We start from the raw sequence: 25,310 nt of genomic DNA, 5'->3' as shown, positions 1-25,310 counted from the left end.
AACCTACGGCCTAACAAAACGAACCAGCAGCCAAGCTGCTTACTGAACTTAAAATAATTCTCATAAAATGTGTCATGGAATATTCCCAATGAAAATTAATGGGACAGACATTCTAAATAGCAACAAATCAATATCAGCAAAAAAATACCAAAATATTATGGGGACTATTCAGACACATCAATATCCTAGCACATGACCCAAAATTGGAAAGCGGAATCAATCTACAATCTACACAAATGATAGAGTGAACCAAAAAAGATTATATATAAAAATTAAAGGTAACAAAAAAAACGAGATGTGACATAAAATATCAAAGCAGTAGCAATATGAACTCTCACAAAAAAGGGGGGAGTGACATCAGGTGATCCGGAAGGGTAAACATGTCCTGCTCTGCCAGTGGCACCATGACAACTTAAGGCATGCCATATCAAAATAATCTATTGGGTGCAGCTTGATAAAATGAACTGACAAACTGGTGTAGTTTTGGTAAGACAATCAAGCTCCTTGCAGACTCCTGTAGTTACAGTTGAAAGTTTACACAGATAAACCGTAAATTTACTAATTTTCCTGGTGGACAAAAACCTAAAAAAACAGTACCCACAAAATTGATTTTTAACACTATTATATATGATATAAACATTACATTGGGACCAAAAATTTAGTGGAATAAAATTAACCATGTACCAACCATATCATAGAATCTGCCTGATTTTAACATAGCCTCTTAATATTTTCTCTATAGCTCCAAAGACATTGTAATAGATTAATACTTTAATAATTTTAATTTTAACTTTAAATTTTCTTAACAATAGTAAGCATCAAATAAAGTTGTTTTATAAATATCGTTGAGCAATAGACGTTTATGTTCAGGTCTTTATGGTTGCTGCATCCATTTTCAGCTCCTTAAGTTCCTCTACTAAGTCTTCTTCGTCCTCATCCTCATCATCTTCATCATCATCATCTACAAGATACGAAACTTAATTGTTTTCCTCTAATTACAACTACTTTTTTTCAAATCCTTACTCTTTGAACTAAGATCTCGTATTTTTAAGTTAAATAAAAAAAAAAAAAAATAAATATACTGAAGATAATCAGCATGTGATCATGCAGACCAGGAACAAATTTCTTATTTTCACAGAATTATAAATAATTCAGTAAAATTCAGGGGTTCAAGTTGGACTTTCCACTTTGACTGACGATCCAGATAATTAATAATTTCATGATTTATTTTATGAATGTAAAATCAGTGGAATTTTCAGTGGAATTTATACTGTAAAAATGATATTCAAAACTAATAAAAACATATTTCAAATGAATACAAATACTTAAGTAGAAGTCTTTATAAAAATCAGGCAGAAGGTGATTCATGCATGTCAGAAACCCACCAAACTTCGTTTTATTTCTTGTTTAGAAACCGTTATAGATCATATAACCAGTCAAATTTTTTTTATTGGGGTTGCGCTTTTGAGATAAAATTTATATAGATTGTACATGAAATTAGCACATTGCTAGAGTTATCGTTCTTGATTGGGCTAGATTTAGTTAATTTTAGTGCGAGATGAATGTATGATTTTCTAAAAAGAGCAGATTTGAATGCACAAAAGATTATCATTACGTGAAAGTATAGAATATGTAGACTGAAAAAGCATTGTTTGTTTGGTGGGCTTTTCTACACCATGAATAACTTTACCATTGGCAATGTCTGAATTTTATATGGACTTAAAATAAAAAAAAAAACCAAAAAAAATATCGAAAACTCACTGTAGCTACAGTTTGATTTTGAGGGAATAAAATTGTGTGAGATATCCAATTTTTAAAAAAATTATCAACAAAAAAATTGTTTAACTTTTAAAATTTCTTCATGTTCAATAGTTAAAGTTGAATTTTTTTTTATTTTAAGTTTAAAGCTTATATTTATTAAACTAATATAGCTATAAAATCCATACAAAACTATTTAATAAGTATAAGTTTTTGTAAGAATCAGGCAAAATGGGAAAAACCCACTGATCTGATGAAACAATTTCACTCTATTTGAAAAGACCACCATTTGATTTTTGCATCACTGGAATTGCTCAGAAATTTTTCAATAGAATGTTAGCAACATTAAGTTTTTAACATGAATTATCTGCCCTTGAAATGTTCCTTTTCAGTATTACAATTCAATTTACCAAAATGATATGGAAAATCTTGCCTTTTTTGCCTTGATTCTGATGGAGCAAAGTCAAATCTGTGGGTTTTTCACCTAATGCCCGATTCTTACAGAGACGAATACTTAATGGATTCAATACTATTTACCTTCTTCATAATCATCATCATCATCGTCATCCTCATCATTCCCTTCATATTTAACTCCACCAAAGGAGAATCCACCAGCACCACCAAAATCATACTCCTGGTAGGAAAACTCATCATCAACATAATCATCATCAGGTCCCCTTTGTCGACCGTAGTCATAGCGACGAGCTGGAAAAAAAAAGAAATATATGATTTTATTTTCTTTGTAACTTTACTTTATACTAAGTCTAAGGAAAAAAACTGAAGAAACTCACAGATAAGCTTTGTCTCGGTGACCTTTGGTAAAAAATAATTTGTATTGAAGGCCAACTAAAAAAGATCTTGGAAAGTAGGCCCTGTCTAATCTCTTTCATGTCTGCATCATTGCCCATTTTATTACCATTCTAATAAAATAAAAACAAAATAACACCTCCCTTATCATTTTGTTCTAGAGAATTAAAGCACCGCCATCACTCTCAGGAAATAAATAGGTAAAAATAAATGCCATCCACTTTCATTTCTTTTCATGAAAAAAAAATGGCCTGTGACAGGAGACAAGAATTATTGTGAAAAAAACACTCTTTTTAAATATTGAGGTTGATATGTTTTTCACTTAAACTTGACTCCCACCTATCTAATGAGGACAATTTGGATGAAATTACCATTAAAAATCTTTTTATTCACTGTTAATACATATAATCTTAATCTTTGGAGACAATGTTTAAAATTTATGGTTTAAACATGAAAAGTCAAAATGAAGATTCATATTTCCACACTTGAAGTTTGCTTTCAAAATTTGACAAATCATTTTGAAAATTATGTTTGCTTTCCAAACTAAACAAATCATTTAAAAGATTTGAGCCTTCTACACAGGGAAAATTATTCCATATGGTTTTCACACAAATTTCACAAGATTTTCACCTGAATTGAGCAAATAAACTTTGTGACAGAGTTTACGTGAAATTCAGGTGAATCAAGCCTTTACTTGAATTTCACATGAATCGTTAACATGCAATTCATTTTAAATGAATTTCACATGAAAACCACACTAATTTTATGTGCAGTTCAAGTGAATACCATGTGAAGCTTGATTAAAATGAATTTCACATTAAAATCATTTGCCTGTGTATTGAGTCAAAAAAGAACCATCCAGATTTGAAAAAAAAAAAAAAAAAAAATTCTGCTTGAAGGGAAATTATATTAGGTCTGTATCTAGAGTCACCAGTTTAATAAATCCAGTTGTTGAACATGATATAGGTTCAAATGGAATTATAACAAATCACTTACTTATATCACCCCTATCTTCAGTCTTATGTGAACTGCAATCACACAGGCAGGAAAAAGGTTTGACCTTTAACCTTAACATTGCTAGGTACTTACTGTTGATACTCATGTCTTTAGTCTCCTGTGTATTGAATCCACATTTAGGAAAGGAAAAGGTTTGACCTTCAACCCTAACAATGCTAAGTACTTACTGTTGATACTCATATCTTTAGTCTCCTGTGTATTGAATCCACATTTAGGACAGGGGATTGGTTGACCTTTATTATACTTAAATCCTTTTCGTCTTACATGGTCATCACAGAAGCAAATCTGAAATATTGAAGTACATGTATCACAATTAAACCAAGAGAAACCATGCTTAATTTTCAATACCCAAATTTAAAAGTCAAATATTATGGCCGAGTCAAGAAAAATCCAGTCCATAACACAATACATGGCAACTATAAATAAACACACAAAAAAATTATTTACATGTAAAGGAACAATCAGTACAAATCTATTACAATATTATCTCTTAATATTGCAATAAACTGAAGTACTACATACATGAATAATTTATAATTTGGATAGGTTTCTTCTAAATGGTTGCTACTTATTCATTTTTCATTTCACAGACATAATTTGATCATGTGACTATGACGTCATATGACATTGTTTGCCGATTCAGAATTAACTACTGTAAATTGAAGTGAATGGCTGATTTTTTCTGTCAATTCAAATTATCTCAGAGTATATAGTGCACACTGAAAATAACTCACAAGTTATTTAGTATGCACCACATGATAGAGGTTACTTCTTCAGAGACAAAAAAGATACTTTAACTTATCCATAATTAGACAAACAGATATCAAGACATAAATTTTTTTGAAGGGCAAGGTACACCTAGGGTTGTTTTTGGCCCCCAACTAGGCTGAATATATACATAATCGAAGTAATAAAATGCAACAAATCTGCATATTATTTTGAATTAAATGCAGTACAGTTACATTACCATATTGGAATTATTTTTCTTTTTTTCTTCTACTTTTGCAAAAAAAAGCTGCATTTTGGTAAAATATATGTTTTGTTTAAATCTGAGATCCCTGCACCAACCTAGACCAACCATTTCTTTAGGAGTTCAGATAAAATAAACAAATGTATCAGAATATTGAGAAATTCCATGGATCTACATTGCTGTGAACACTTGTATTTCAAGTTGAATAGGTAATTTACCTTCTGATTATGTAAAATTTAAGAAAACCAGCTATTTTGACCAATGATATTAACAAAATTTTCATTACAGAGAAGTTATAAATATAGGCAATTCAACTTTAGATTTTAATACTTTTGTTCAACAAGTAAAAGTTTGCTGTGACTCAAACATCAATTTTCACAAAAGCAAGGGGCCAATTTTACCCATACTTTCAATCCAAACTTAATATGAAAATATCATTATATCACACAACTCAGCAACACAATGCAATGACTTACCTTGCATCTGAGACACGATAACTGCCCTAACTTATTGCAGGATACACCTAATGGAACAAATGTAATGGGTGTTAGTTTATATTCTCTTATAAGAAAATTTGAAAGATTTTCAAAGTCATCAGTGAGTGAAACTAGAGGCTCTAAAGAGCATCATGAATCGCTCATCTGTCATGATAAGCAACATTCTACTTTAGAAAACGCTGCCATGTTTTTCAACGGATCAAAAATTCCTTACACTCGTACCCAAGGAATAATCATTTTCATTAAATGTCCAGTAGAGGAGAAAATTTTGTAAAGTGACAACATTAAAATAGAAAAAGATGTCAAAAAAAAGGGCAATAACATGGCTTAACTAACATACATGCAAATTTCACCATAGATAGATCTCATCATGTTGAACATTTTACCCAATGTCAGAATTTGTCTAAACCTAACAGTTTTGGAGATATATGCAAAAAACTTCTGTCTGACAAGTATATTTTATTTTAAGAATGGCAGCCACATATTCTTCAGATCAAAAATTCCCAAAGCTGTTCTATTCAGAACACCCTAAGGAACATTCATACTAAGTTTGGTTCTAATTGGTCAAGTAGTGTCCGAGGAAACTTTTGAAAACCTGAAAACTTGAAAAACGATAAAGGATATGGAAGATGACAGGGACAGACACCAAGTGGCAATAGCTCACATGGCCCTTTAAGCCAGGTTAAGTAAAAAGTAAGACAATCCATTTCTCCCATTCTAAGCCTGTGATTAAAATGCATAAGACTTTCTAACCACAGGGTGGTGATTTAATTTCCGCAAGCTTTTTCACATAATTTTACATTTTGAAGTGTCTTACAGATTTCATAGTCTAAATATTCCTTTTTTTTCAAAGAAACAACAGCAGTTTAAATTGTATAATCTATATTACTCACTTGTATTAAAAATTTTAAAATCTTGTAATTGACTCCAGCAATATGTCAGTTTTAAAAATCTCCAAAAATCTATGAGATCAATTTTCAAAATAATTTAAAATGTAGATCATTTCTTTTAATAGGTACAAATTGCCGAAAATATTTTCAAAAATTTTTCATTAAACATTGTTTTTATAACATGTGTAGACAATAAAGTCTCCCTGAAATGAATGCATCAACTTACATTTAAAGCTCTCACTCTCCAGTTGTTGACAGCTTGCCTGATGTTCAAACTGGTCATCTTCACATAGAAACTTATTACAGAATGAGCAATTAAATACTCGACCCCCTGCCAAAGTGAAAGTAGCAATTAAATACTTGACCCCTGTCAAAATGAAAGTAGCAAATAAATACTCAATCTTCACTCGAAGTGAAAGTAGCCATTCAACACTTGACCCCTATCAAATCGAAAGTAATGTTTTCATATTAAGTTTGGTCATTCTTGCTTTTAGATTCTTTCAATGGAACAAAACATTGGTTGTTATTTTTTTGTTTCAAAATTTCATACTATTTCAGTTCAGCAGACAGGAATATATTTATTGTGTAAAACTTAATGATTTATCTAATAGATGTTCCTTGACAAATTGTTATTATAATAAAACAACTAGGCAAAAAAAAATTAAATTCATGACCCTTTTTTCACATTCTATATCAATTATTTTTTTCCCAAATGCTTTAATAAGGAAATGGTCACTACCACTATAAGGATTTCAGGCACATATAGGTAAGATGTGATTGTTCTCTAAGTATTTATGATTACGCCATTTTTTACGGGAAAGTGCATATGTTCCATCCCAATGCATGGATGAGATAAAGAAATCTTGCACAGGTAAAAATTGGAATTTCCTTGTTTCTTATGTGAGAAAAGTGTAGTCACAACTTCACTAAAGACCCAAGACCTGAAGTAAAATATCACCACCTTACAATGAACTAAATTCTCTTACCAAAGTCCCAGACCCCTCTTTTACACTCTGTACACTCTGCATCTCTCAGTGGACAGGTACAGGCATGTGTAGTCAGACATTTACTACCATGACACACCCAGGCTTCACAGAAATCACATATAGCTCCCTACAATATACAGTCATAAAGTCATGTGAACATTTACTAATATTTATTGCAGGGATTCAAATTAGCACTAATCTAAGGTTTGAGACTCTCAGTATCAGATGTAGGACCATTGAAATGTCATACATCTAAGTCCAGGACCTACCATAATTAACATTTAATCTTACTGAGGTCCTTTCATATTCTTCAGACCTTTCCTTCAAAATGCAGAAGAGTCAAATTTGGTAGTTATCTTGTCTGTTTTTGTTTTCTTGTGTTTTGATAACTGAGTGACTGTCAAATGCATTGTTTTCTGTAATTTTGTTTACAATCTGTAGATCGTAATTTGCAGTCAAAATTTGTAGAAAATACAGGAAATCTGTATAAGTAAACACCTCTGTAACACCCAAAAAGTTGCTTGCTTTTAGTATGTGTCTTACTCGTACAGACCCATCGAAATTTTTTTAAGCATATCTGACATTCGGTCAGACACAAGGTGATGACTTGTCTGACCGAAAAAACTCGACACGCTAACATTTTTGATGTAAATCAATCTGGTTCCTAAAAATCGGAAATCAGCCTTCCTGTCTAATTGAAATTCGACCCATAAATAAGTTCGACCCAACAAAATTTCAAATGAAAATTTGTTTTATCAGATGTTCAATTATTAATCTTTATCAATTTCGATGTAAAAGAAATATACTTTATTATTTTTTTCATTATTATTTTGACAATATAATGACCGCATGTTTCACATGTAAACGAGTAGCGACACAACGGAAGGGACGATATATCAAAGGACGAAATGACGTGTAGCGAATGAACCGGAAGTTACATATTATTGTTTACAATCAAATTGATTGACTATCTCGCTAGACTGTAGACTAATTCACGTAATTATTAAAACATTCTAGTTTTATTATTCACAAAAACCACTTCAGTTTTGAGAAAATCTTCTTTAACGTAAGAAAAAAACATCGGACACCCGGGCCGACAAGCAACGTGTATTTACCGGACCCGGGACAATTTTACCGGACAGGTCCGACGGTCCGGCAGGTTTCGATGGGTCTGCCCGTACATCTTTTTTTAAATACAAGAATATCACAACACCAGCTGCAACTAATTTAAATTTATACAAATAAACTCATTAAAATAATTTAGCTTTATCTTACCATTAATATTGACAATGCCTGTCTGCACGTTTAAGAATGACTTACCACCATATTCAAACCAGTTGTGTGCTGATTTGGATGTTTTATAACACAGTCTCCAAGCTTTGCTAAACATTTCTGTTTTCCTGGAAATAAAAAGTATTTAATAGTTATATATTCAATCTAATGACCTAGTTTTACATTATTTCACATATGCCATCAATAACATGAAGTGTTGAGTCAATCTGGGTTCCTACGATACCTATTCCAAGATAACAGAAATATAACAGCAGGAGGATCAACAACCAGCACTTTAGACATGGCATATACAGAGAGTTTCTGATGGAATGATGAACTGGTACAGTATAACATTCCCCTCTACGATAACAAGAAGCTCCCAGGAGCCTGAATCACTCATCTGGTTAAATTTTCAAGGGCAATAACTCTAACAAGGAGTTGTCCAACAAGTGTTACGTGAGAACTAATTAATAGAATTTCTTTTACTTGAACAGAGCTGGTCCTTAATTTTCATGACTTATCAGTGACATTACCACATTGTCCACACACAGGTAATCTTTGCAGAGAATCACAGAAATAGCAAAAGGCTCTATTCTTCTGGGTCCTATAATAGAAAAAAAGACGTATTTTAATACATACAGTGATGACACAGTAACTACTTGCCGAGAAGATGTAAGATACATAAAAGATATTTCTTCTAAATGTCTCAAATCTTGTTTTCAAATCTTCAAGAGCATTGTAGGACTCCGAAGGATGTATGCTTTGGGTTTGCAAAATTTACTTTAATTTAACTTAAAAGCAAAGAAAATTTTTGTTAACTTACTTTGAAGACTGACTGAAAATAACCTTTGGTTATCTTTTGACAAGACAAATACCAACTAACTTCATGCTTATCTTTAACTTGTGTGTAATTACTTATTTTAACAAATGAAGTTTTAAGGACAAAATTCAACAGTCAGGAAAACAAATGTGAACTTAACAGTGGCAAAGTATCCTGTAACTACTTACAGAAAAGTATTCTAAAAGTATTCAAATTTTCAATTTGAAAATTTTACTGATAGCTAGTTTTGCCCCAAGACTGAAAATATTAAGCATATTCTTAAAGAACTGTGTTCAGCATACTTACTTCTTACACTGTTCACATTCCTGTAAGAGAAATGGGTATGATTACATAACTGCTACAAATACATGTACACACATATATATACATATAAATCTAAGGAGTTAACAGTACTAAAATATAAAAGTAATGATCAATAATATGGTACAAATAGACATAAATGAATTGTATAGATGTTCAAGAAAACTGCATAGCTTATTCACTGAAATACATTTTACTTCTATGTACAATTATTTCTTCTTGATAATATATGTCCAGGGCTTGCAATAGAATATAAGACTGTCTGGTCCAGCCACATAATGTCATATTAGCCCTGAAGTTCTCAAACTAAAATACTTATACATTCCAGAATCAGATTTGTGGGGCTTCTGTTTAATAAATTTTGTAGGATTAAAACTGACAGTAGACACTCATATTGTATTAGTGTCCCAGCTTGGATGATCTACCTGTATTTATATTACATGTACTAACCACCAGTTAATCAATTTAAATGTTTGTCTGTTTGTTGTTTGTTGGGGTTTAACGTCCGAGCAGCAATATTTCAGCTATATTCAGACGATGAACATGAAATGGAGAAAAATAAGGATGGATCATAGGGTCGACAAATTTTGATTGCCACTGGAAAAAGGGGGGGGGGGGGTGGGTGGGTGGGTAAGGTTGGGCAATTTAGCCTCCTGTGGCGGAGCGCAAAGGTTCCTACTCCTATCGAATACCACAGCAGGGTTCTTTAACGTGCGAGGAACGTGGCATCTTTCCCAACACGGTGCACCACTATGGTTTGTGGTCAGGTTTTCCGTATTATAGCCTGACAACCCAGGCATGCAACACGCCAGGGGTACCCCATTCCACCACCTGGGGCACACATCCCAGTTGCTCTGTGGGCAGAGCGCCTAGCCCCCGGCTAGGTTTCTGAGCACTGTTTAGTCGCCTTATACGACAAGCTTAGCGCTGCTGCAGGCCTATTCTTTTAACACCCGGACCTTCACAGGGCATCAATTTAAATACAAATTGATTTAATTCTTTGTTACTAGAGCAGGGCATAATCTAGGCGGCAAAATGGAGATTTAAGTGGCCGAGAATTTTTAAAAATAGTTCAAAGTTGCCAGGTCGTGTTCGTTTAAGAGAAGTGAAGTTGCTGTGAAATTTGACCAAAGAGAGATAATTCTAGTCATTCCAGGTAATAAACAACCAAAATGGTTGTAACAAAGAGAAAACATTAATTGGAAGAAGTTCACTTAATTTTCATTTCATTCCAATTTGGAAGCAATCCAGAAAATATTTCACCCCTTTTAGTGACTTGGATAATGGATAACACCAGCAGAACTTATTTGAATGAAACATATTAGTGCACAATCGAAGGAAAACAATCGCAAAAGGTAAGGTACATGTACATTTAGTGTTCCTTGATTTAATATTTAATTTGATGACAACAATTAATTTATATATTAAATGAGAGACCCTTACAGTGATTTCAATGGTTTTAAAAGAAAATTAATAATTGGTAGGTGTCGGAGTGCACGTGGGTCTTAAGTGACACTTAATGTTAAGATAAGATAAAGATAATTAAGCTAACTATTATCACTAATAAAAAAAATCAGTGAAATTTATTAGATAATAGACTACTATATCAAGATCCAGTCATTCATTTATCAATTTAAATTATAACTATCAATTATTTGAAAATAATCTCACTAAACAATGTACATGTAAACATACATGTACATACATGTCTGTGCAGGTTGATATGTGCTTTATATCAATTAAAATACAAATGTACTCATCATAATGTCGAAACTGAGATAATTTACATAAATAATCTTTACCTTTTTCAGGAAGAGACCACGGGAAGGTGCAGACCATTCTTAGACTAAAAACAAGTTCTTGATGACAGTCTAATCACATAACTATATTCAATTAAAGTTACTTATTAAAAATGTACTTATTCATTTGCAAGTATAGACAATGGAATTACAGTATCAAAACTTATCTTATTTGTTTATTATTTATTGGAATACATGTCCTTGAGATACAACTTCATATCAATGATATAAAATATTCTAACAGTGAAGTATGATTTCTCCACCATTCCAGATTCACTTCTCCCTGTCACTCTAGGGAGGAGAAGTCTCTTCTCTATTGACTGAATCCTAGATTATACCCTGCTAGAGTCATTGAGGAGTTCAAGGGTTCTATCCTCAGACATCAAAATAATAATTTTGTGAGATGAATCATGCTCTTCAATTATAATTGGAGCCCAACTAAAAAAAAACACAAGAGCAACTTGTTATTCATGATATAATGACTAAATTGAGAACGAGGATATATGGCATGACAACCTAACTGAATTGTAGTAGGTAGTTAATCTAAACAGCCATGCAGTAAACCATTCTGTTGAAAGCCCTGTTTACATGATCTAAGTTTCCTTAAAAAACTTGGTCAAAGTTTGATCCATGTGATTTGTTTATATCTTTCTTGTAGAATTATAAAACTCTTTCTGATTGGTCAATTCCCATCTAAGTCCAAGTTTTAGAAAATTATGCTGGAATTCTATTTCATCAAAGTATTTTATCAAAGTTTTTGAAAGGGTTTACACAATCAAAAAACTTAGTCCAAGTCCATTAAAGAAAACATTAAGTCCAAGTTTATGATGGAAAAGTTTGATTAAGGAGAGACCTGTCGTCTGGGATATCAAGATCTTCCATGACATATCATTAAGGTCTATCTTGACATCTCTGTCAAAAACCAATGTACAAAAGTAAGGACAAATATTGTAAGGTACAAAAAAATTTTGGACAAGTTAAGTCATCCACACTTGTTTTATCTTTGAATTTCCTACCAAACTGCAAATAGGGGAACAAAACTCAGACCTTGTAAACAATCAAGAAAACTTAGACCATATTTTTACGGAAAATTTAAATGTGTAAACAGGCTATAAGTTTACAGTGATAAAATACCCTGTGTATATGAAGTAAGGACAAACACTACTAGTTATTTGTCAACGTCATCCATAGTTTATTTCTCTAAATTTCCAACCAAACTGCAAATTGGGTAAAAAACTTGGAATGTGTAAATGGTCAAGAAAACTTTTACCATTTTTTTTTACTGATCATGTACATTTTATAAACTGGGCTTCAAGGATAAGTTCTTCAGCTGAATTCACTCCGATGTCTAGGCAAAAAGTTCAATACTTCATGCTCTCCAATTACATACGGATCTGATCAAGACAAAAACAGCTTTCTGCATTTATCCATATTGTGGCAAAGAGATTGTTATGCTTGAATAATAAATGTGTCTGGGGAAGTGATTCTAGAACACTCCAGTCTCTAGTGACAATAGTAGAGTCCCTACGACCCTAGATATTTGACATACATGAAACATAACCAGGCCCTTCCTTATCTTTATCCTAGATATATATAAACACATTTATTTTTTTCATTCAAGAGAGAACATCTCTAGCCCTATATATGTTCAAGTAGGGTGTATATTCACTACAGACCGAAACAGGACAGTGGTCGTTTTACTCTATAAGTCAGTGTACCATTATGTAGTTGCATGGTTTTTCAACCAATGACTTTTCTTGAGTTCTGATTTCTCTTTGTCTTTCTCTCTGCTTCTCTGCCTTTTTCCTCTGTCCAGTTTTCTTCTTCGGCATTTTGACACTTTCTGCTTTCACATGTGGTTCAAACGTAAGTGATATTCTGACTTTCAGCGCATGCGTTTATCTTAAACAGGAAGTCCATTTTTTATAATGTAAAATCTGTCAAAATCGGAAAAAAGTGAAAACATTCTGTTCTTGTACAGCAGAGGTTGCTAAAAATGGGTCTAGAACCCTTAGAGTTTGCAGAATGCTTAACTGACAGTCCTACATTTCGAGAGAAGCTTCATGATCACGAGAAAGAACTCGAAAAAACAAGCAAGGCCATCAAAGCACTTGTCAGTGAAGGGAAAGATGTCTTACAAGCATCAAAAAGTAAGCATACCTTGTTGTACATATATTTTCTATTCTGAAAAGTATTGTGATTGTGAAATGTCATACCATTGTACTTGTATAGTTGCATCTGTAAATTATGTCACTGCTGATATTATCTTTCAATCAGTGTCGTTACCGACAGAATAACAGTTTTACATGTACAAATGTACATTGATGGCTACACTGAAGGCAGTGGTTGCTCGTCGACACATCCAAATTGCTTCAGTAATATACAGAATTGTGACAGTTACGAAATCATGAGGATTTTGGGAATATTGATTTATGACTGTGAACTATGTTTACTGAACAGTTTTCTAATGACATATGTCACATATTTGAATACAGGCTTGTGGTAGTTCTTCACACAAAGTACAAAGATGTATTTCTCTCATTCATATAATTGTCTGCCATTATGCATGCTATATTTTCCCACTTTGGATAGTGTTTTTTTTTAAAAATTATCATCATGTTTTTTATCATATACTTAGATTCATCTGACACTATCCAAAAGCTTATTGTCTCACTCTCACATCCATCAACACACATTAGAACAAGCAATTTAATCCAATAGAAAACTGTTCAGCAAATATAGTTCACAAAGTCATAAATCAATATTTCCGTAACCGTCAGGATTCCGCATATTATTGACGTGATTGTGGACATTAGCCTCTAGAGGCTTCTTGTCCATGAATGCATGGACGAGCAGCCACTGCCTTCATTGAAATCACTATTGTTAAATATAATGGAGTGTGATTTTGTAACCTTTTACATGTAATCCCTATTAGTTAAGACCCGTGCGTAAGGTCTGGGTGTTAAAAGAATAGGCCTGCAGCAGCGCTAAGCTTGTTGTAAAAGGTGACTAAATAGTGCTCAGAACCCTAGCCGGGGGCTAGGGCGCTCTTCCCAAAGAGCAACTGGGATGTGTGCCCAGGTGGTGGAATGGGGTACCCCTGGCATGTTACATACTGGGGTTGTCAGGCTATAATACGGAAATCCTGACCGCAAACCATAGTGGTGCACCATGGTGGGAAAGATGCCACGTTCCTCGCACATTAAAGAACCCTACTGTGGTATTCTCCCGGAGTAGGAACCATAGTTCTCCGCCACAGGAGGCCAAATTGCCTGACCCTACCCACCTCTCCCTATTCCCAGTGGCAATCAAATTTGTCAACCCCATTGTCCTTGTGTCCCATCTCTTTTTCATTTCATCATCATTTCATGTTCATTTTATCATCAATTTCATGTTCATCGTCTGAATATAGTTGAAATATTGCTGCTCGGACGTTAAACCCCAACAAACAACAAAAAAACCTATTAGTTAATGTCTTCATCTGGTTGTCCATTCTTTGTAGGACAAGCACTCTAACATTCTCAAGGAATGTCACATTGTAACATTTTCATTCTTTGGTATAATCTAACCTTTACAGTACCTGAACCCAACCATACAACTAAAATTGTGATCAGTCATCGATCTGTCAAACTGATCAGTTAAACCGATGATTGCATCAAGTGACCATAGAGCAGTCAATATATTTTACAGATTCCTATGTTTCGTTTGTCAATTTTTACACATATTTACATATATTTGCAATGAATTTAAACATCAATCAATAAATTTTATTTTACAATTCAACAAAATACAATATGTGGATTCAATGTCTTACATTTATGGTAAATTTATCATAGTAGTTTATTGGATTCGTTCCAATTGAAATTCTTTAATTCGAATGAAGCGGTCATCCTTCATTTTTATAAAAAAATCTGCAATCAGGTCTGTCACCAGTCATTGATTATCGATCCGTCAGCGGTCATTGGTCCAACAAATAGTTGTGCAGATTAGTTCAGGGACTGTGCCATTATGATATGGATACTAATATGATACAAATTCAGTTCAAATATTAACAGACAACATAAGCAATATTACCAGAAACTTAATGTCTGAAGAATGTTTTCTCAAAAAAAAAAGGTTGATTGGGTATCAGCAAACAGACATTTTTTACTTGGCCTTACTAGATTTGGACTTGTAGTGAACACATGTACTTAACGTACATGTATGTAAACATTTTGCAGGAACAAATTTAACTTAAAATTCAATATAACAGGAAGCAATGCATAATGTATCTTGAGACAGTGTAATGAAGAAAAAATGTACAAACTTATGAACTAATAAAAAGACCTTTGCTTATTAATACATGAATAAAGTAGTCATTATTTTAACTACAAAATATTTGGATTTATATGTGCATCATTCAAAGAGTAATCAAGGGAACCAAGATACTAGAAACGACTGCTCTTCCAAAGTTTCCCTATCATTTTGAAGTGACAAGTTACATGTAAATATATTATTGCATCAGCATGGAACTGAAAATGAAGGCATGATGCATGCAGGGTAACAAAAAAATCTGCAGTTTTTCTGAGTCAAGTGATTAAAGTGAAAGATAAAAAGAAGGTGAAATAGCAAGGCTAAGTAAAACTGCAGGTACATTATTCATGTACATGTAAGTTATGAAGTTTGTAACTCCTTCATAGATTCTAAAGCTGTTATAATGTACCTGATTCAGTTGTCATTAGATATTTGACAACTCAGATAAGGTGTCTCCAGATATAATGATTTATGAACTGCCATAATTTTAAGCAAACTCTGTAAAAAAGCCTTTCATTTTACTAGTTGTTTAAGTAGCACAATGTTTCTTTGTATTTACTCCGTTGTTAGATTTACCATAGCTTCTTATTATTTTGTTTAAACATTAGCAGGTGCTTGTCCCTCTGATTACCCTGTAACTTTTAGTCAGCTTTTCAATGTGTACATTTGATAGGAAATACACATATTAATGATGTATGCCAATACTTCCTGTGGAATGTACACTGCAGTGGTCAGAGCATTGTCTATAACTTGAAATTTTTGTTGGGTTTAAATTAGTCTTGCAATTCAGTAATTGCAAATTTTTTGTTAAAGATGGGTTTTTGCCAATGTTCAAGCACTTATAGGAATGTTTTATTCCTTACCACAGATGCTAATGATGCTAATAAGTAAAAAAAGATTGTTGAATGAGTTGAAATGAAGCATTTAATCTCAGAACATAAAAGTATATCCACACCCATCAACAAAGAATAACTAATTACTTGCACAACACTGCAATAAAGTGAGATTTATTGGATACTTAAACATCTTTTTACCCATAGAAGCTTGCATCTCTTTTGAAATTCAAAATCTTGCTTTCAGTCATAATGTAAACAAATGAAAAGGATGTTATTTTATAGGAAAACTTTCATGTTACAGTTAGATTTAGTTTCTAAAACAAGAGTAGATGGATTGTACCTGCATGAAGAAAATGCCATTTAATTTTCTTAAAGGAATTGTTGACTTCTCAATTATTGTAATTAGTACAATTTTTTTGTATATTTTGAGGTTCAGTTGAAGATGGTCCGGTCATTGCTCTGTTTCATTACATAGATTCCCTGTAAAAGATTTTTTTATGGATACACCTCAACCCCGTGCAGGTCTGGGTGTCAAAAGAGTAGGCCTGCAGCAGCGCTAAGCTTGTCATAAAAGGTGACTAATTAGTGCTCAGAACCCTAGCCGGGGGCTAGGGCACTCTGCTCACAGAGCAACTGGGTTGTGTGCCTCAGGTGGTGGAATTGGGTACCCCTGGCGTGTTACATGCTGGGGTTGTCAGGCTATATTATGGAAAACCTGACCGCAAACCATAGTGGTGCACCATGGTGGGAAAGATGCCACGTTCCTCGCACATTAAAGAACTCTGTTGTGGTATTCAATAGGAGTAGGAGCCTTTGCGCTCTGACATAGGAGGCTAAATTGCCCAACCCTACCCATCCCTCTCTTTTTTAATTGGCAATCAAAATTTGTCAATCCTTTTATCCTTGTGTTCCATCCCTTTTTTCATTTCATCATCATCATTTCATGTTTATTTTATCATCCATTTCATGTTCATCACCTGAATATAGCTAAAATATTGTTGCTTGGGCGTTAAACTTCAATAATCAATCAATCAGTCAACTGCTCTCAGATCTTTTATTCCTGCAGTAAAAGCTAATTGGTGCCCCAGGAAAGTGTGACCTCTTATTAGGAATGTGTCTTCATCATATGCTTAAAATGGTCATAAATTTTTGTGTTATTTTTTGTTTTGTTATGCTACTGTGCACAAATTGTTTCATTTTCCATACATATACATGTACCAATCCTACATAAACTATATTATAACATGTACATGTATATACTGAGTAGTACATGTACATTGTATACAACTACATATAGTTGTTCAGTATATGTTGGTTCACCACATGTTATTTGTATGGTCATTTTAATGCTTTTGTAGACTACTGTTTTATACATTTTTTATAATAAAAAAAATAATTTCAAAGTATAACAATATAACCACAACGTTTTAAGAATAATACAAGGTCAGGATGTGAAAACTTGTGTCACATGAGAATAACTTCCCTTATATATATCTTCACTTTCTATTGTCTCTAGAGGAAGATATATAGATAGTTTATAATTAGAAAAAAATTTTGTAGAATTTCATTGATCGAATTATTTATTGGGAAAGTGGGTTAATTGAAAATTTGTTCTGTGTAAGTGGGTCTTGATGTACAATGTAATATGGTTATTAAATATTGTCATATCATCCTGATCAAGTGACCAATCAACTCAAAGGTTATCATCAGTACATGTAACAAAACAATCATGTACAAAACAGATTTTAAGCATGTGATAACTTACTTTTTCAGTTTTAAGTTGACATGCATTGTTATTACGTGTAGTGAAAAAAAGACCCAATAAAATTATTGTACCCGGTAGTCAAAAGTCATTACTTACAGGTCAGCTTCAAAATTCTGATATAAAAATGTTTGTTACCATTCAGAAGTTTTCAAGAGATTTATAGAACTTTATACTTTTACACTTGTTCTACATTGTGATGCATAGCAATTGTTTGAACTTACAGAAAGTGTCGTCCATCACAAGTCAGTACATGTATGCCACAAGATTGGTAAAGTTCTGTGTTCTGATTATTTTTAATAGTGCAATACTTATCCATAGTTATCACAATTAACTTTCCTCTAAATGAATGAATGAGAATATGTGAATTACATGTACATGTTTACTAAAACCTTTTTTTTACTTATGCTATGACTGTATCTTCTCTCTTTCACAAGTTTTTCAGTGTTCTAGGATTCCCACATTTCGCCACCTGAGCCAGTGAAGCTTTTGGTGAGGGTTAATATGTTTCACTTTCTTTTGGCAAGAGAAAAATGGGAACGTTAAATTTTGAAAACTTACTTTTGATTTGAAGCTCTCCAGTGAGAGTCTTAAATTTCACAAACCATAGAACACTGGTATTTGTGATAGTTGATGGCTTTGGTACTGACTTCTGTATGTCAATAAATAATTTTTTTCAGTAAAGAGCCAGTAGTCTACATGTAATTCCTCAAGGCATTTCATTTTTATATCAATTTGATATCTTTCCAACTTTCTGAAGGAGTTTTATAAATCTTGTTTTCTTGATACGTGTACCAGTACTAGACTTTCCTGTTGTAAATCAACTGTAATTTGCAGTAAGTGATGTGCTTGTAGTCAGTAATTATATAAATGTTAGCATATTGCATATTAACTGGTTCCAGACCTGTCAGTTCAAGGATACACAATAGAATAATTGATTAGGAAATTGACATTAACTCACTGTAAGTGGAATAATGTATTAAAATAAAATACACACACTGATCATGAGTTAGGAAGTTTCCTGAAAGTATCATTAACACAGTATTGGGGCCAGTGTAGTATAGAGTTATATGGTTCCTTATGTTGTTTTCTTTGACTTCATTTACATGGTAGATAGATTTACGAAAAAAGGCAGACACCCTAATCTGTCCATGCAATCATGTCTGGTCTATAACCTCTTTGTCTATGGGCATAGGTGTTGGATATGTGGTATGAGAATAGATCAGCTCAAGATGATATGTTGCCCACTGAGGTTTGTGACCTTTGTCCTTGAACTTTGTCCTCAAGGTCAAATTTAATGATTTTTGCAAGAAAGATTTTTGTCCAAGTACATATGTACTTACTTTTTTTCTTTTAGTGAAGGCTTTTGATATTGGGCATGAGGGTAAATGTTTACTTACTGTGATTAGAGGCCTTTGAATTTGAACTTTGACCTCAAGGTGAAATAAATGTTTTTTGAATGACAGATATGTATCTGGGATGTAACTTTTTTATCTACTGGTGTAGGCTTTTTGATATTGGGCACGAGGGTAGTTTATTTCAAGGCAATGTGTGGCTTACCATTGTTGATGACCTATGTGGTTGAACTTTGACCTAACAGTCAAATTAATGATTTTATGCAAGCTGATGTAAGCATTTTACCAAAGTTGGGCCACAGAGATGGTTTCCAACTCAACAATGTCGAATATTTCTTTCAAGGTAATTTTAGGGCAAGTGGAATAGAGGAATCCTTTTGTTTGTCTGTCTAATTATCCTGTAAATAGATCTCTACTTGAACTATTCAATTGATTCAATTTGTAGATGTGCATTAAGCACGATGATTTTGACAAAAAGCTTGCACAAGAAAAGTTTTAAGCCAAAGAGAAGTACAATATGTCCATATGGTGAGTGGAAGAATTTAACTGGTATTTTTTGTTTTATTTTTCAGATTTAGGCAAGGCTTATAAAAGTTTTGCCCAGAGGTTAAAGGATTTTAAGTTTGAGTGTATTGGTGAGAAACTTACAGATGATGAAGCAAGAATAGGTAAGATACATTTGTGGGACATGGAGGTAGACTTTCACTGCTAGACACAAACGTTGGGAAAAGTTTATATCTTGTATTGTTTTATTAAGCAAGAGTAAAAAACCTTAACTTTGTCATTTTAGGCAGGTCAAGTATAATTGCTAGACTATAGTTTTGAGGTTTTTAATGGTTAAGAATTGACAACATGTTACTTTGATTTTGTAGATAATAGTAGCCAGTAATTCAAATTGTTCTCTTTGGGGTGTAACATTAATGTTTCTTGTAAAAAGGTTTTGATTGAATGTTCTTTTGTCAAATTATGTTTTTGTGGAAGACAATTTCATTTTGAGTCCCAGTAATTTTTTCCAACTCATTTATTTATTTCTGTTTAATGTTCATAAAAAAAACTTTTCCATGTGAAATAAAAAATAGTAACAATTCATCACGTTTGTATAATTTGCCTACATTAAGATAATAATATCAAGTAGCTTGTTCCTCGTGACTGACTACACCTAACTATTTAAAGGAGACCCTGGTGTTCAAAGTTTACTTTATGGAAACTCGTTTACTGTTGAGAAGTACAAGTTACTAATGTTTAACAAAGTGATTCATACTTAACTTCTCAAGATGAAATACTAACCCATCAAGTGTAAGGTAGATTGTATATAATATGTGGTATACTTCTGTTGACTTTAAAATCTTCATAGTTACAAAGAGAAATTAAGTGGTGTTATATGACATTCCAAGATGGTTAAGGTATATAAATGATGCAAGAAAAAGCAGACTGTCAATTACATAAATTAAAATATTTGAGTTAAGAATAGATCATAAATATGTCCTATGTCTATTTTTTTTACAAACATTCAGAGTTTATGATATACATATAGTTCTCAATGGTGAAAAAATAAAACCTTACTTAGAGGCTGCATATACAGTGTTTAGTTTTGACCTAATTCTATTAAAGTACTGGTATGTACATGTTCAAATTTTTGAAATGTGCAATCTGACTGAACATTTCAATATTATTTTATGTTCTGAAAAAGATCTGAATACCTGCTCACATACATTCATATACTGGTATATTTTCAATACACGAAATCTTGTATATTCATGATTTTCTGGCTATTTTCAAGTATAAATTTCAATCAATGGTCATTTGAACTAACATGACAAATATGTTAAGGGTTTTTGAAATAGATGACTGTCTGAAAGGAATATTTTTCTATAAAATTTATATTAAAGAGATTAGATTGTTGACAGGTTTATTTATGTCATTATATTTTTTGTAACACATCTTGTTAACTAAGATGAAATATGTTACATATCCTCAGTAACAGTTACAGAGTAATATTTCAATAACATGTACATGTATCACAGATTTACTATATCTATATTGCAGCTGGATCACTGAAAGAATTTGGTAGCCTGATTGCTAATGTTGAAGAAGAGCGAGAGAGAATGGTATTACAGCTGTTCTTCACATTATTATAATGTCTTCTTTATTGTATGGAATGAAACTGGATTGTTATTGAATTAATGGAATTCTACAACTCTCAATTGTTTTCTTAAAAATTGGCAATGGATTACATTGTAAACTTTCCCACCATTATGATTGTTAAATAAGAGTTTGTTATGAGTTTTGAATTAAGAGACATATGATGAGAAAGGCACCCGATGTTACCATCTATTTTTAAAAATTTATATTGTATAATGATGGTCAGTAAATACAGTATACTGTAACATCCATTGACAGCTTAATTGATTTTTAATTTAATATAACTCTGTGATAATTGTACTAGAAAATCACCAAGAAAACATGTTTGATTAAGTTTATGATATATATCAGTACTAAAGAACATGTGTAGTTAATAAAAAACAAGACGTAACAAATTTTAAAATCCATCCTTTGATATCTTAAAAATGAATGAAGAAATGTTATAAGTTAGTGTTAAAGGAATACTGTTACCCAATTCTCGTTCGTTAAAGTATTGGGTAATTTGGTCAAATGTAATAATAGCACATGCATTGAAAGAGGATATTCTATGAGGATACTTATCCTACCGGTGCACCTGGTCCGTGCTCCCAGTTTTTAGTAGAGTCCAGGTTATTCATTTACTTTTGTTACTTTGTATGTATTATGGTTATTTTATGTTCTTTGTTGTTTGTGTCTGTTTTCCATGTCTGGTTTTTGTCCCTGGATTACATTCTTTTGATTTCCGCTATAATCTTGGTTCCCTTGATTACTCCTACAATCATTCTGGTAATAAAAATGTCAAATGTGGTTAACAGTTGTTAAAATGTACTAAATAAAATCTAATAAGCTTGTGTTTTATCATTACAGCTTGCTCAAGCAACAGAGCATTTTACTACGCTGGAATCTTTCAGGAAACAGCAGATCAACTCAATCAAGGTAGCGGCCTGTGTCAACCTCTGTTACTTTAATTGGTTGTAAACATTAGTGATATTATTTCTGTTAACATTATCATTACAATATGTACTTAAAAATATACTTCTACAGAGCTCCCCTATATGTGTGTCTGACTCTGCCTGTCTGTCTGTTCACACTTGTAAATTCTAATGGGCAATACACATTACAATGACTTGTACATTGCTTCTTCAATCAATGTTTTATCAGTATGCCAATCTACTTCCTGTTTACCATGGGACTTTAAATTTTGATTACAACTGATGTATGCTTAACATGACAATACATACAACCTCCTGTTTAAATTAAATACTTTTAGTATTCCTTACATCTTTTAAAATGAGAGGGTAATCCAGATGAAAAAAGGTCACCCTAGTCCATAATGGTAAATTTTAAGGAACATCATGCATACATCAACATTTATTTTGGAAATGTTTACAGAAAAGGTCAGGTCTTTATAAAAGTTAAAACCCATCAAAAAGGGCATGCCCCACACAATATGGTCTGTAGAGCTGTTTTTCAAATTGATTTGCAAATTTTAGCTATACTCGTCTCTTGAATTTAACTGTTGATGAAAAAACTTTTGTAAATGCTACATTGAGTGATTTCAATTTTCAGATTATATACGTTTTCTGTTTCCATCTTTTCAGGATGAGAAGAGACAGTTTGACAAAAATACTGCTAAGATATGTCAGTCATTAGAGAGATATCTGAATCTGAAGACCAAGATGAATGACAATTTATTACAAGAGGCAAGATACATACACATGATTTTAAAAGGGGAGGGTTGTGATCACGCCAAAGTACTTTAACCCCTCCACATTTTTTGTGCCTATTCCAAGTCAAGAATTTCTGGTCTCTGTATGTCTTGTTTCATTTTCACCTTTAGTTTATTTTTTAATGTTACATGAGTATATAGGGGCAACTCTTTTGCTGTATCTGTGTATAATAATGTTTTGGGACCAGCTGCAGCCTGCCCTGTGGTGTAAGGATTTCATCAATCATTCATTGAAGACCAATGGGTGGCCCTTAGCTGATATTTTTATTCCTTGGATAAAAATTAAGAATAATACTTAAAGTTTTATTTCTAATCAGTTCCAGTCTAAATTATAATTCAATCCTTTGTTAAAGTTATTTAGTTGGGGACGATTTAAATCATGGACTGTGACTTATAAACATCAATGATGTTACAGTACCTAGTTGGTTTATACAAAATAACCTTCGTTGTCCTACTGTGAAAGTACTATTGTTCATTGGGTACCAATTTTCATGGTTTTTGTGGGTAGACAAACCATGAAATTTGGTTTCTCAATGAATAAGAGATTCTCATTGATGTGTATTCTGAAAATATCTCCATGGATCAAATTGAACACATGGCTCACTCTCTGGATGGACAAATTTTCATGTCCTTTCACACAGAAAATAAATTGCCAAAGAAAGTATGATAAGGTTGAATGAGAAATATTTAATAGCACAAGCTTCAACATAGAAATTTATAATCAACAATTATGGTAAATCTTTCTATTTGTTCTGTCTAACTCAGTTATACTAAGGTGAGGTTCTCCCTTCCCTATAGGCTTGACTATAGGTCCACAGCTCTAGAGAAATTAAAATGACTAGTAGGTGTGGTCATTTTGTTGGTGCCATTAAAAAGTTTTCTTATAATTTAACCACAAGAACTTAGACAGTCAAATGTTGTTTTCATCCGAATCTGTATCATTAAACAATATTTTAGAGCTTTTGGCAGTTGAGCAATCACCCTTTCAAAAAAGTAAAGCAAATTGGATTGCTTTTCCATGTCAGATAAATACAGAGATCGTTAAGGCATTGTTGTATAAATTCAGTATCGTCTTCCCCCGTCTCTGATATTTCTCATATTTAATTCAACTCTCTTGATACTTTCTGTATTTTATTAAATGAAAAGTTTTCAAATCTTATTCATTAAAAAACAGTAGAAATCATTCAGCTTATTTGGACCTTATTGATATTGCGGATGGTGATAATTGCGAATTTGACTGATCTGAGATTTGTTTACACATGCGTATCACTCCCTGGCACATTAAACCCCTGGAAATTGCCAATCAAAACATTGTATTACCGTTTTAAAAAACATATACGCCAATCATATTGATTTATCACAGATATATATTAATAAACACATGTAATTGGGAAATACATTGCTGATTTGTAATGTGTGAACAAAGTTTGAATACATGGCGCAGGGCCGTGCAAAAAGATGTCATAGAAAGCTGGATCCATGAAAATTGGTATCCACGATTATTAGTACTTTCACAGTAAATGTGCAGACAAATCAGAATGATTATTAATAATCTAATGAAATTATATAAACCAGGATGTATTCACTGAGTCTGTTTATCTCTGGTTTACTTTCAATTTATTTTCTCACAGCATTAAATTTAGTGTTTTTTGTTATAGCGTGTTATAATCTTTTTAATTGGAAATACTCATGCTAGTTTTATTTTCATGTTACAGGTCAGAACACAAAATTGTCAAAAAAAACCCTGAAAATTTCCTGTTCAATAGTATTAAAGAATTTATGTAAAAATTACTGTACATTTTTCAGCCAGGAACATGAATACTTACTATGAAATTTCTGCCTACATTTGAATGAAATGAAGTCTCATTAATATAAATATACTTACAGGCTGATGCACAGTTAGATTTAGAGATCCGGGGCTTTAGAGAAGCTTCCATGAAATATGTCCTCAAAGTACAAGAAGTACAAGAAAGAAAGAAGTTTGACTTTATTGAAACCGTATGTTCAGGAAGCTTTAGTATAAAGTTATTTGATTAGATAATAAGAAAAGTGGCTTTGAGAAACAAGACCAAAAACT

At 32.6% G+C, this 25,310-nt stretch overlaps 2 protein-coding genes across 17 annotated transcripts in view; one reads left to right on the top strand and one right to left on the bottom strand.

Moving 5' to 3' along the window:
• Positions 1-753: 753 nt before the first annotated feature.
• On the bottom strand, positions 754-13,034 carry LOC148604391 (zinc finger protein 330 homolog). The gene is made up of 10 exons (XM_088549926.1): positions 12,856-13,034; positions 9,324-9,343; positions 8,731-8,801; positions 8,246-8,325; positions 6,926-7,052; positions 6,166-6,270; positions 5,029-5,075; positions 3,750-3,867; positions 2,296-2,463; positions 754-961 (listed from the first exon to the last, which is right to left on the bottom strand). The coding sequence occupies exons 1-10, from the start codon at positions 12,967-12,969 to the stop codon at positions 867-869; spliced, it is 945 nt and encodes a 314-aa protein (XP_088406052.1). The 5' UTR covers positions 12,970-13,034; the 3' UTR covers positions 754-866.
• Positions 13,035-13,040: 6 nt separating this feature from the next.
• The window catches only part of LOC148604390 (rho GTPase-activating protein 26-like), a 44,093-nt gene continuing 31,823 nt past the window's right edge, over positions 13,041-25,310 (top strand). For all 16 annotated transcript variants that reach the window (XM_088549925.1, XM_088549916.1, XM_088549921.1 and 13 more), the window contains exons 1-6: positions 13,041-13,287; positions 19,956-20,051; positions 21,430-21,491; positions 22,372-22,440; positions 23,106-23,207; positions 25,121-25,231. In XM_088549925.1, coding sequence (XP_088406051.1) covers positions 13,134-13,287; positions 19,956-20,051; positions 21,430-21,491; positions 22,372-22,440; positions 23,106-23,207; positions 25,121-25,231 — 594 coding nt within the window. In that variant the 5' untranslated portion in view covers positions 13,041-13,133. The remainder of the gene's footprint in view (positions 13,288-19,955; positions 20,052-21,429; positions 21,492-22,371; positions 22,441-23,105; positions 23,208-25,120; positions 25,232-25,310) is intronic.

Source organism: Perna viridis, chromosome 10, assembly GCF_037379345.1.
Source record: "Perna viridis isolate PV_CMFRI_1.1 ecotype Kerala chromosome 10, ASM3737934v1, whole genome shotgun sequence".
In the NCBI taxonomy this organism is placed as follows: Eukaryota; Metazoa; Mollusca; class Bivalvia; order Mytilida; family Mytilidae; genus Perna; species Perna viridis.
The sequence above is the reverse complement of the archived record's forward strand: the minus strand, read 5'-3'. Positions and strand labels throughout refer to the sequence as shown.